Source organism: Monodon monoceros, unplaced genomic scaffold (assembly GCF_005190385.1).
Source record: "Monodon monoceros isolate NGI ecotype Baffin Bay Population unplaced genomic scaffold, NGI_Narwhal_1 Super_Scaffold_4, whole genome shotgun sequence".
In the NCBI taxonomy this organism is placed as follows: domain Eukaryota; kingdom Metazoa; phylum Chordata; class Mammalia; order Artiodactyla; family Monodontidae; genus Monodon; species Monodon monoceros.
The window spans coordinates 56,561,711-56,574,333 of NW_021703781.1; the positions used below are offsets into that span (position 1 = coordinate 56,561,711).

Sequence of the window (12,623 nt, forward strand, 5' to 3'; positions counted from 1 at the left end):
CCAGTTTTTATAATAGCTACAAATGATTTAGCACCTACTCTGCACTGGACGTCCATAACTTCATCTAATCCTCTGAAAAACGCCACAGGGTAAGTGATTACCTCATTTTACGGGTAAGAAACTGAGGTGCAGTGTCCCTACTATGTGCTAGCCATGGCCCTACATCTACCTTTATCGACATTATATCTCTTTTTATTTTTTGCGGTATGTGGGCCTCTCACTGTTGTGGCCTCTCCCGTTGCGGAGCACAGGCTCCAGACGCGCAGGTTCAACGGCCATGGCTCACGGGCCCGGCTGCTCCGCGGCATGTGGGTTCTTCCCGGACCGGGGCACGAACCCGTGTCCCCTGCATCGGCAGGTGGACTCTCAACCACTGCGCCACCAGGGAAGCCCGACATTATATCTCTTTTAAATCTCCCTACGGCTTTAGTCCCATTTCACAGATGAAGAGGCAGGGAGACTCCAAGAAAGGAAGCAGCTTGCCCAAGACCACAGAGCTGATTTATGGATGGGCAAAGATAGACCTCTGGGTCTGACTCCGGAGAACGCAGTTTGATTGTATCTTACTGTGCCTTTATTCAGCAGAGCATTCTGAGTAGAGTTGCCAGATTTAGCAAAACTACAAAAACAAAAACTGGGATGGCCAGTTAAATTTGAATTTCAGATAAACAATGACTTTTTTTTTTTTTTTGAGGAACAAGAGCCTAGTTTTTTTATTTGATCATTTCTTGCATTTGAAGTACTCCTCGATGACATCCTCGGCCTGAGACTCTTTGCCATAGTCCTTAACCACCAAACAGCTGCAGCCAACCACTTTACGGGGTTTTCCCTCTCTGTCAGTTTTACAGAGGCCTACCCATTCCCCTAGTTTCTTGTTGTCATCAACCTTAATCAGGTTGATCTGGTGCTCAGCACAAAGGGCATCCACCAACTTGACATACATAGGCTCATCACGGTTGGATGCAAGCACACAGAGATGGGCTTGGCGCTTGTCTAAGGCTCTGGCAGCTTCGCGAATTCCACGTGCTAGGCCATCGTGGGTGAGGGCGGTCTTCAGCACCTCTTGCAGAGCAGTATTAACGTCCATTACACCTCCAGCAGCAATGCCTTCCTCGGCCATGGCGGTGGGTTACGGGTGGAGCCGAATCTTGAATGCACCCGCGCCTCCGCCTCCGCGCGGCTCCGCGGCGGCAGGGAAAGAGAACAATGACTTTTTATGAGTACTATGTCTCAAATTTTTTTTAAAATTTATTTTTGCGTTGGGTCTTCGTTGCTGCGTGTGAGCTTTCTCTAGTTGCGGCGAGCGGGGGCTACTCTTCATTGCAGTGCGCAGGCTTCTCATTGCGGTGGATTCTCTTGTTGCGGAGAACCGGCTCTAGGTGCGCAGGCTTCAGTAGTTGCAGCACGTAGGCTCAGTAGTTGTGGCTCGCAGGCTCTAGAGCGCAGGCTCAGAAGTTGTGGCGCACGGGCTTAGTTGCTCTGCAGCATGTGGGATCTTCCCGGACCAGGGCTCGAACCCGTGTCCCCTGCGTTGGCGGGCGGATTCTTAACCACTGTGTCACCAGGGAAGTCCCTATGTCTCAAATATTGCATGGGACATACTTACGTTAAAAATGATTGTTTATTTGCAGTTCAGGTGTGTGTCCCGCCATTTACCTGGCAGCACTGGACTTTCTCTCTCTTCCTGCCTCCAGCTCCCCTCTATTCTGCCAACAGCTTGGCCCTTGGGGCCAGCCAGGCTGGTATGTCTCTAAGGCCACTGAAGTGAGGCTGCCAGAGGGGAAGACAAGCTCTTCTCCTGAGAGAAGAGCCCTGGACTGGAGCCCATTCTGCCTCCTACTGTGTGGCTTTGGGCAAGTGTACTCCCCTCTCTGCACCGTCTCTAGAAGGAAGATTCAGTATTAGGTACTAGGCCATTGCCAGCATCCTTGCCAACCGCAGTTTTCCTGACTTCTCCCTTTTTTCTGTCTGTGCAAAGCACGGTACAAAATCTTCAGCTGTGCCGCCGTGAGGACAGAGGACACCCAATGCTTGGGACAGAGACACCCCCCCCCCCCCCCCCCCCCCCCCCCCCCCCGCGCCTCCCTGAGGAGCGGCATTGATCAGAGGAGACCCCTGGTGTGGGCTCGGAAGGCCGGGGACTGAGATGCCTGAGAAACGGCCGTTATTGTCTTTGCCCTCCAGAGGAGGCAACTTGCCACGGCCTTCAGACCCAGGGTCCTGCCCTGCTGGCACTAATGGCTCTGTGATAGTGGATGAATTCCTTAACCCAGGCCCATGCCTCAGTTTGCTTAACTGTGAGGTGGGACTAATACTACCCCATGATGTAGATGAGAGGTCTGGTATGTAGGAGGGGCTTAATAAAGGGTTATTTTTATTGTTGGTGGCGGTGTTAATGTTACATCCTTCTGAAGAAAGCACCTTGAGGGATGCTAACCTCTGAAAGGACAAGCACACCACAGGCCCTCTCCCCTCTCCAGCAAAGGACACGACACTTTCCAGGCTGCCTTGGTTTCAGCTAAATTTTATTTGTCGGATTTTTGACAGACGTCTAAATTATACATTGAATTTTCCACATGACCAAATACCACGTCCCTTCCTTTGACTATCATTTTCAAAAGAGACTATAAAAAAAAGAACTTTTCGATGAGCAGACTGAACCCTGAAACCACATGGAGTGCAGAGCTAAAAATAAAAGGAAGTAAGAACTGGCCCCTGAGAAGGATAGAGAAATCAAAGCAAACTCTGACGGGAATCAAGGGACGAGTCCTGGCGAGGGTGACATGGTGTCACCCTCCAGGCCAGGCCGGATAAGGCGCGGCCGACAGCGAGGGTGGGGCATAGAGTGGCGCAAAAATAGCCACTGCTTTAGCCCGGAAGGGAATAAAGGAATTCGTCAAAAGCCAGGAGAGGGAGAGGAGGGAGGGGGCAGGACGGCGTCCTTCCCGCAGTTTGGGAGCTGCGGACCTTAACCCTGGTACATTTCTACCCGCCGGCATAATCGCTGACTCTCAGCTGTGCGCCGCCGACATGTTCCCCAGCTCAGCCCACATCAATGACACCCTTGTTTCCATAGTAACCAAGGGAGAGTGAAGGGGAAAGGGTGTGCTGCCCTGGGCACGGGGAAGCCAGCCAGAAGGATCCGCACGGGGGAAGTCGGGAGGAGGGGACGGGAAGGAGTTTTTCCCACAACTGGTCTGAGCACACACCCTGGGGCCCCTGTCCCAGGCCTTGCCCGCCCTCTGGCCCCCAACCCTCTTCCCGGCACATTCAGATGAAGTCGTGCCCAGAGCAAGTCTCACCACTAAGACTCACTGGGAGTGGGAGGATGGGAGACCGGGAGTCCCCTTTCTAGCTTCCAATTCTGTCCTCCAAGTGCGGGGGGGCGGTGGCTGGGGAGAGGAAAGGAGTCTTTAGAAGCATTTTGTTTTTACAAATGGGAGCTTTCAAACTCTGCATTTTTCAGGCTCCTCTCATCTACCCTGCGAGCCCCGCGAGGGTTCAGTAGGGCTGAAAGGGAAGATGAAAGTGTGTGACATCCACAATGTCTCTGTGTCTTTAGCTGAAAAGCAAATCTGAACATTCACAGAGGCTGTTATCAGAGGAAGGCAGTGGCTTCTGCCTGCTGGCTGAGGCCCTGGGGGGCCCTTTCAAACAGTTCCCTAAGTTGGTAGTAAAAGAACAAAGATATTTCACAGACCATCCACTGCCAGAGTCCAAGTTCCACATCTCAGTGTTCCCAAATCACAGACCTCAAGGCAGGCATTTTGCCCCTCAGATAACATCCCTGATGCACTATTTGGAGGGGAAAAAATATTTTCAAGTGCTAGAGCCACATTTCCAGCCGGATAGAAGGGGGATTTCTGGTTTCTTATAATTTTGTTTTGCCTCTGTTCAAAGGGCGAGAGGCGTCTGGGTAAGACAGACAAGCCGGGGGAGGCTGCAGGGGGCAACTAGCTCACAGTGGTTTAAAAACCCTCACCTTCTTTTTGTTTTGCAAGTACTTACAGGTCTGTCCCTATAAGTACTTGCAACCCAGGGCACCTTTTCATGTCTGGCCTTGTTAATGACTTTCACCCCAGACCACCTTTGAAGCGGACCATGCTTCAGCCTCACCGGCGCCACTTGGTCCAGAAAGGCTGGGTACTGAGGGCCAGGGGCTGGAGTGACCCCTTCAGTTTGCTCACATGCCTTGGTGGGTTCGGGAAGGGCCACCTCCTGGGAGGTAAAAGTAGCTGCCCTCCTGGGACCCACCAGCCACTTGACGGTCTCTTATTCAGTCTCTGAGAACCGCACTGCTCAGGCATCAGGACATAGTTCAGTTCAGGAGCCAGGGATGCTCTGGCCTGCTTTCCCTTGCTTGAAGCCGGGGATCTCTTAAGGCTCAGGGAAGCAAGCTCTTTTTGCAACACGGGGCAGGAGAAGTCTCCCACCATTCCTCTCCAATCAGTCACCAGAGGACACATTTTGCTGGAGAGAGGCAGAGGGGACCAGAAGCTGGGGTGACTCTGGCTTCCCCGGGCACGGCCCCTGCAACCATACACACCCACGCTCTTCCCAGCAACAAGCCCTGTCCCCCTCGAGCAGCCCACACCACCAAGTTGCCAGCACTGTAAAAATTGATCGTTTCTAAAAATCGATCTGCCTGGCTTTTCTCAGTGGAGCAGGTTGACGGTAAAGCTGCATTTATTTTTAAAATCTGATAGCAGCAGCCTATTGTGATCATTTAAACACAGAATTCTTTGAGCTTTAGAAATCCCTTCTATAGGACAGCCGTGGAGAAGCCAGCTAATTTCAGAGTCGGCTGCTCACTGCTCCACTGAACTGGAGAAAGCCTGTTTACGCTAGCCTGAGCCCTCCATGTGAGGGCTTTTTAAGGACCTTGTAATTTTTCTGGAATTAAACCTCCCACCTCTCCTTACATTCCAGATGTCATTACAGTCAAAAGTCGTAAGACTCTGATTCCCTGTGTAGCTGGTTGGGGGCTGGGGACGGGGTATGTTTCTGTGGTGCGTTGTTTGCAAGAAAGGCTTTTTTTTTCCTTTCCAAAGGGTGAGAATTACATACAGTCTCCTACCTGCATGACAAGACGGTTTAATCATCTTCTATTCACGCTTCACCCCCCAAGCCCAGCAGCTCCCCACCCAGACAGGCTGCAACCCTGGCTCAGTGCATGATGGTAAAAATCACTGACCAGCACCATCAAACACTGTCTTGGTTTCAACACCATGGGGGAATGTAAGGACAGGTCAGGAAATGAATGACCGCAGCCTAAGCTGCTTCTTCCTCTTCCTCTCCCCAGCACCCCCCCTTTTTTTTTTGAAAGAAAAAAGCCCACTGGAATTGCCTAAACCGCAACGCAATCTCTTGCTCATTTAAAAGATCTCATTTTCTAATCATGTGCTTTGAGACATTTAACACTATTTCAATTATGCAGAGGAAATAATATAATTCCTTTATTTGAAAAATGATACTGAACTTCAGAGATCATGTTAAATGTACTGCTGGAATGGGGATTCTTTTTAAACTGTGTTGTTCCCTCTCTTCACACAGCTGTAGCCGTACACAGATGGAAAAACATTTGGTCAGAAAGCAGCAAATTAGTGTTTTTCAGGACAGAATTCAGCTCCCGCAGCTCCTGCGTCTCCATGCGTCAAGATCTTATTTCTTCTTTGCATTGACATTTTTGCAGACCCAGTTCATGCCGTCCTTCGAGGGAAATGGTCAGAGAGAGGCAGCGTTAGTTGTAAGAAAGGCACCACACACTCTAGCCCCAGAGGGGAGAGGGCGAGGGTCCTGGGTCCTCCCTCCTCAACCACCAGCTCAACAGAGCTTGCCTTCCCCAGGGGCCCACCTGGGTGACCAGGGACAGTGACCTCCTGGGGAGGAGGAGGGAGGCCTCTGAGAGCACAGGAGGGAGAAGGGAGGGGGAATGTCCAGAGCCCGAACTTGAGATGGGTCCTCAGGAACTCCCTCTGAAAAAATAAACACATCTGCCTGGATCCAAGGCCTGATTGAGGAGCTATCAGGACAGATTCCAGCCATTTTTGGCTTTTTCTAAAAGCTGACCTTTGCTAGGGCATTAAATTCAATAAGCCACCTTTCTGGTGCCCGGTGTGTTTACAGTGTGGCAGTGTACACTTGCGCTAAATTAAATTTCTTTTTGGAAAAACAAACCAACTGCAGTGCATGTTACTAGACACACACTGGGGCAATGTGCATTTATTTCTCTTTGCGCAGCACCAGGGAAGGTTTAAAGGGGCCTGGCCTGGTTCTTGCAGCTTTAAGCGCTACCAAGCAGAGGGACTGGGGAGAAGTTTCCCTTAAATGCACAGCGACCTTGAAAGTGTCCTCTCTTAGAAGGCTGGAGGACAGAGGTAAAAACCACACAATACCTACAGCCACTTGGCAGGTGGCATGATATCTCGTGGATGCCAGGCCCGCCAGAGATGACCTATTTCTCAACGCCCTTTGCAGCCATCCCTGAATGCTCACCCTTTCCCCAGAGTCTCTCTGACCCCCAGGGGTGTGCAGAGGTCTCAGAAGCCCAGAACAAAATCAAACGAGGCTCCTGCAACGCACCGCACCCCTTTCCCCTGCATGTGTCACACGTGCACATCTCAGGGCATACATGACATTCAGAGCCCCGCATTTCCTATGACCAGGGAGCTAGCTGTTGAACCTGAACAGCTGAGACAGCTTAAAGTAATAAACATCAGCTGACACCCTTGGCCATTAGGAGCATTAATCCCATAAACAATACATCACTTCAAAACAACCAGCAGGCATCCTATCTCCTGGCTAATCTGACCATAACCTGAATTTACAGTGATTAAAACTCCGCCAGTTGCCATCAGAGCACTTGGGTGGGAGAATCAGATAATCTGATGGCTGTCCCAGAGCACACCTTAGGGCATGTGCCAAGAAGAGGCTGGCCACAGCTGAAGGCACAAAGGTGGACAGCACCTGGCAGCAGTGGGGATGAGGGTGGGGGAATGCCGAGGTGGGAGAAGGTGGACTACGAATGCATCTCCGATTACAACTGGGTCAGCTACTTACTCTGAAAAGCTGAGGCCAATTTTAAGACCATTTTATGAAAAGGAATAATTTAAAGAGAAGCATGTTTAATTTTAGGAGCTAATTGGTTTCCAGGAAAAAAAAAAAAGATCACCTGCCAGGAGACAAAAAAGATTTTACAAATAAAAGAGGGATGAATAAGATAAGCATCTTCCCTTTGCATTCGGAGCTGAATAGCTCAGCACTTAACGTAGCACTTTCCATTTTCAGGAACCCGCACAAACACCATCAAAGGTGCGTACCTCAATATTTCCTCCTCTGTAGAGACTTGCAACATTTTATCAAATCATCTTCTCAGAGGAATCAAGAACGGTGTTCCCACACTATACGAATACCATTTTCCCTCTTCTTTTACGGCTGATTATAGAGGGGGGTGGGTTTCTTTTACTGCATGTAACTCAACATGAATGCACTCAAAGAGATAGGAAAAATATTTACTCAGCTGCAGGAACCCAAAGCAGAACATGGAGGGTGAGGGGCAGTTTTCTCCTGGGTATCTGTTATGGAGGCAGAGGGAATTTAAATGGGGGAGCCCTGCCGAGGGGCAGTGTCCTCCAGATGTACGTGAGGGCCCGCGGTGACAAAACCCTTCCACAGTCCTGCCAGCAGAGGGCGCTCAGAGGTCGGGCCCCACCAGCTGACCCGCTGGCCCCGGGGCTTTGCAGCTGCGCCTGCAACCTGGAGTGTGGGAAGCCTAGGAGACTTAAGCTGCTCTGGCTCGGGAAGGCCACCCTGATCTGGTGTCTGGAGGCTGGGGATTGTGCCTTTCCTGTCATTACCTAGAGGAGAACCTGAGCTGGAGGTGGCAGTGTTGGGGAGGCAACAGTCAATGACGATGATAGCTCTTCAATAAAAATCAGGCACAAGCTGTGCCAGGGTGCCCACTGGCAAGGAAAGGCTCCTGAGGGAAGGGTCCACGCCAGGCTGGCTTGAGGTGGTGTTTACAGAACTTAGCATGGTGGTGGCCACACACTTAATTTATATCTTTTAAATTAATCCTTGTAACAACACTGTGAAGTAGGTACTCATGGATGAGGAAATGGGGGCACAGAAGAGTGCGTGGCAGAGGCAGGCTGTGAACCCAGGCAATCTAGCCCCGGCATCTGCTCTCGATGACCATTTCTCAATGACCGCGGGCAACTGCTCGGGGAGGAGCTCTGCCTCAGGCTTAGAGAGAAGCTGGGGCTCAAGTTGGCAGAGGGAGCAATTCCAGTTTTTTCTTCGTTATGACTTCCAGCTGAATACAGGGGCATGAGACAGAACAGCCCTACCCAAGCACCCTGCGTGGCTTTGCTGCAGCTCTGAAGGTGCCAGAGGCTGTTTCTGGCCACTCAGCTCTCAGGATTCCCGGGCTGCCAGGTATCGGCGCGTGTGGAATCCTACATGTTTACCTCGCTCCCCATGTATTAACTCTCCGCAAGCCCGCCACCTCCAGCAGGATCTCTCTCTTTAGAGACAACATCATTGCAAGAGGAGGGCCCTTCTGCTTCTCATGCTTAAATCAGCAGCCACGGCACTCTGGCCTTAATATGGCAAGGCTTTGATTTTTTAAAAACAGATGACTGGGGCTTCCGTGGTGGCACGGTGGTTAAGAATCCGCCTGCCAATGTAGGGGACACGGGTTTGAGCCCTGGTCCGGGAAGATCCCACATGCCGCAGAGCAACTAAGCCCATTCGCCACAACTACTGAGCCTGTGCTCTAGAGCCCACGAGTCACAACTACTGAAGCCCGCACACCTAGAGCCTGTGCTCCACAACAAGAGAAGCCACTGCAGTGAGAAGCCTGCGCACCACAACCAAGAGTAGACCCCGCTCGCCGCAACTAGAGAAAGCCCGCGCGCAGCAACGAAGACCCAACGCAGCCAAAAATAAATAAATAAATTTTAAAAACCCCAAAAAACAGATGACTGAGAAAAGGTGATCATTTACTTGAAGTAGGTTACTGTTCTGCCTCCAAAGAAGGAAATGAACTCATAGGTTCGTTTAATGGTTGAACCTTTATTGTCAAAAACTGGTTTGACCAAATTTCTGCGTACTGGATCTTCCTCACAGTGCTGACAACCTTATGGCATAAGTAGTCCTCCCTTTCGTCCTCCACCGCACCTTCCCTGGCCAACCTCGCTGAAACTGAATTTAAATTGATTAGCTTCAATTCAATACCAGAGACTAAGGAGAGACACTGAACCTCAAATACTGAGCTTTGTTTGGCCTTCGGGAGAGGAAATACATTTTACCATGTCATGATATTATTCCCTACTAACTGCTGGGAAAAATATAAGATGGCCCCTAACCATATGGGTGAAAACCTACTGATCACAGATCTCTCCGTTTCGGGATTAAAGGCATGATGCCCTTTCTATGGGAAGAGTGGTCTCCGACTGCACTCCTCTTTTTTTTTTAACATCTTTACTGGAGTATAATTGCTTTACAGTGGTGTGTTAGTTTCTGCTTTATAACAAAGTGAATCAGCTATATGTATACATATATCCCCATATGTCCTCCCTCTTGCGTCTCCCTCCCACCCTCCCTATCCCACCCCTCTAGGTGGTCACAAAGCACCGAGCTGATCTCCCTGTGCTATGTGGCTGCTTCCCAGTAGCTATGTATTTTACATTTGGTAGTGTATATATGTCAATGCCACTCTCTCACTTCGTCCCAGCTTACCCTTATCCCTCCCCGCGTCCTCAAGTCCATTCTCTACATCTGTGTCTTTATTCCTGTCCTGCCCCTAGGTCCTTCAGAACAATTTTTTTTTTTTTTAGATTCCATATATATATGTTAGCATACGGTATTTGTTTTTCTCTTTCTGACTTAACTTCACTCTGTATGACAGACTCTAGGTCCATCCACCTCAATGCACTTCTCTTAATTTGATATCTCTGCAATGCATCCATCACTGTTTCATGGTTGGAACTGAGCAGTGGCAGCCATGGTTGGGTGGGCCTGGTTTTTAATGCCATGAGGACTACACGGTCACATCAGTAATTGCTTTAAGACGACGGAACTCAGACCTTTGCTGAGCAATGCAGCCTATCCCATTGTGCCACTGGGCCCCCAGGGTCAAGGAGCAGCTGGAAGCAGCATACATAAAATATTGCTTGCTATTAATACTTTTTCTGGTGACAAAGGGCACTGCACCAGAGAGGTAGCAGAATCGCATGTCCCAAGCTTGCTTCCTTAGTCTACAGAGAGATCTGAAAATTTAAAAATAAACCTGAGGTCTGACTTGCAGATAAGCAGTTCCATACACACTGGGAGTTGAAAATAACTGATTCAGGCCTAGAAAGAAGCTGTAAATGTCATTTAAAAAATATATTGAAATTCTGTTGGCATATTAAGGGAAAGGTCCCCTGGATCAAGGAAAAAGAAACAAAAACAAGAACCTGGGCTAGTGAATGTTTACTGTTCACCTGCAAGGCGCTCTGAAGGACAGCTCACACGTCAGGGCTCAGACTGCTAGAGGCCCTTTCTGTGTAGGTGAGACCTCTGTGAGCCGGATCATGGCTCCTGCTTGGTGAAGGAAGACAAGGAATGTGGAAGCGATATGAAAAGAAGGGATGAGCATGAGGTAGGGGCATGGAGAGCAATACCCAGGAGAACCTTCTGCTAGCTCAAAGCTACTGGTGTAGGCATGTCTCTGTTATGACTAAGGTTAGAGACCAGGTTGAAACTGCTGATCTCTGCTTTGAAAGGAAATTCCAATGCAGTATAATTTTAATTAAACACACACACACACACAAAATGTTCTAGGGAGGAAATGTCTTTAAGCACCTGAAACTACAACAGCCAAGGAAAGCTGTGGTTTGGGGTTCACATTCAGGTCTGCAGGTGGAAGAGGGATTGATTTCTCTATATCTTTCTCTGGCTCTAAGCCAGATCTTTGTTCACTATTTTCCAGACACCCAGGGAAAAGAAGAGAAGAGTCCCAGGCTAGATGTTGTGCACTAGGAGAGGCCCTAGCAGCCCTGGCCTAGCCCCAGCGTGCAGCGGGAGGCCGCTCCATGTCTGCAAGGCAGTCTGCCTGCAGGGGCTGCAGGTTTTCCCTCCCAAACATTATTTAGTTTCTCCTCTTTCTGCCTTCATCTTCTTGACATAACTGGGTCTCCTCTGATCACTCCTCTGGACTATGGGGCTCTCCATAGCCCAGAGTTTCCAAGATTGATGTTCTCCTTCAGCTTTTAGTGCCATTTACCTATGCTCTGCTCTTGATAGTTTCCCATGAAAACTTGCTTTAATAACATGATGGGCTGCCTCCTCACCGCCATTAGTCAGGCAAAGAAAGACCTGTTCCAAACTCTTTTGAAGCCCTCAAAAGCCAATTTCCACACCCAGAGCAAGGGATTGCCTGTCCTTGTAAAGACTGCATGTATTTGCCATCAGAATATCAGGTAGAACAAGAACGTGAAATCCACCCCAGGAATCACTAACTTCCATAATGTCAAATCATATGTTTAAGCTACTTGGCTAAGGAGAAGTGATCTCCCTGCCCGACTACTCCAGAGGGCATAGCTCCCCACCTAGTGGATCTGTTCCCTTGACTCACCCACTGGATGGGTTATTTATCAGTAGAGGACATGTCTCTCAAATGCATTTTGATTAAACCCAATGTAAATAGAGACACTGTTTGTAAACATCTGAAACAGGAACAGAAATTCCAGGTCTTTTTTTTAAACCTTTGTACGTTTTCTTTCAGGGTCATTAGGGCTGTGGTGCCAGATACTTGACTCACTTCACATCTGATCATTTTAGCAGCTCTGCCCATTACTGACCAGCTTTCAGCGGGTAGTGGGTGGGGAGGGTGGAATGGGAGGATGAAATAGGAATTTAGGGAATTTCAGGAAATTTTTACACAGAATCTCTGAAAGTGACATTTTTCTAGTGAAGTCTTTCATTTTTAAGAATAGTTAAAGCCTTAATTAACAAGAATCTTTAAAAGGCCTGCTCCTGAACTAAGCAATGCAGAGAAAGAATTCCACCTAAGTGACTCTTTTTAAAATGAAAACCAAGAAACTGGCTGAGTGGGCAAGAGCTTAGGTCAAAGGTATTACCTGAGAGGGACATGGTCAATCAGTGCCTCACAATGAAAAGTGTTTCCACGACCTTTCTCCAGTCCTCAAAGGTTACCATTAAAGGACAACAGACAGCAGACTCCCTTCTTAATTAACATTTTTATTAAATAACCCGTTTCAAATAATGGTTAAATTCTCTAAATTTATATCATTCTATTAACCATAATCTAATCTCATTAACCTTGAAATCCCAGTCTTAACTACCCAATTCTATACACCATGGTACTATCTACTAAACTAATTAAGTGACCTTCAAACTATTTCTTCTCCATACAAAACCATGATTTTTCTTGCTCACATTTCTTTACTGGATCTCTCATGATATCATTTCCTGTGAACCTGGTTGCTGAGGTCCCTGATCTGGGAAGAACTTTCTAACAAGATCAAACCATACAGGACTGTCTCACTTGATTCCTGCCTGCCCCCACCCTCTGTCTGTCTGGTAGCTCACACCCTCTTTTTTGGCCCAAAGATCCT

At 48.8% G+C, this 12,623-nt stretch overlaps 1 protein-coding gene and 1 pseudogene across 2 annotated transcripts in view; both read right to left on the bottom strand.

Annotated features, from left to right (window-relative positions):
- Positions 1 to 676: 676 nt before the first annotated feature.
- Positions 677 to 1,197, bottom strand: LOC114908971 (annotated as a pseudogene). Its single transcript, XR_003797094.1, has one exon. The product of XR_003797094.1 is annotated as a 40S ribosomal protein S12 pseudogene (transcript).
- A 4,232-nt stretch (positions 1,198 to 5,429) lies between these two features.
- Positions 5,430 to 12,623, bottom strand: part of ARL3 (ADP ribosylation factor like GTPase 3) — a 32,630-nt gene continuing 25,436 nt past the window's right edge. The window contains exon 6 of the mRNA XM_029201161.1: positions 5,430 to 5,709. Within this exon, the coding sequence (XP_029056994.1) occupies positions 5,662 to 5,709 (48 nt within the window). The 3' untranslated portion in view covers positions 5,430 to 5,661. The remainder of the gene's footprint in view (positions 5,710 to 12,623) is intronic.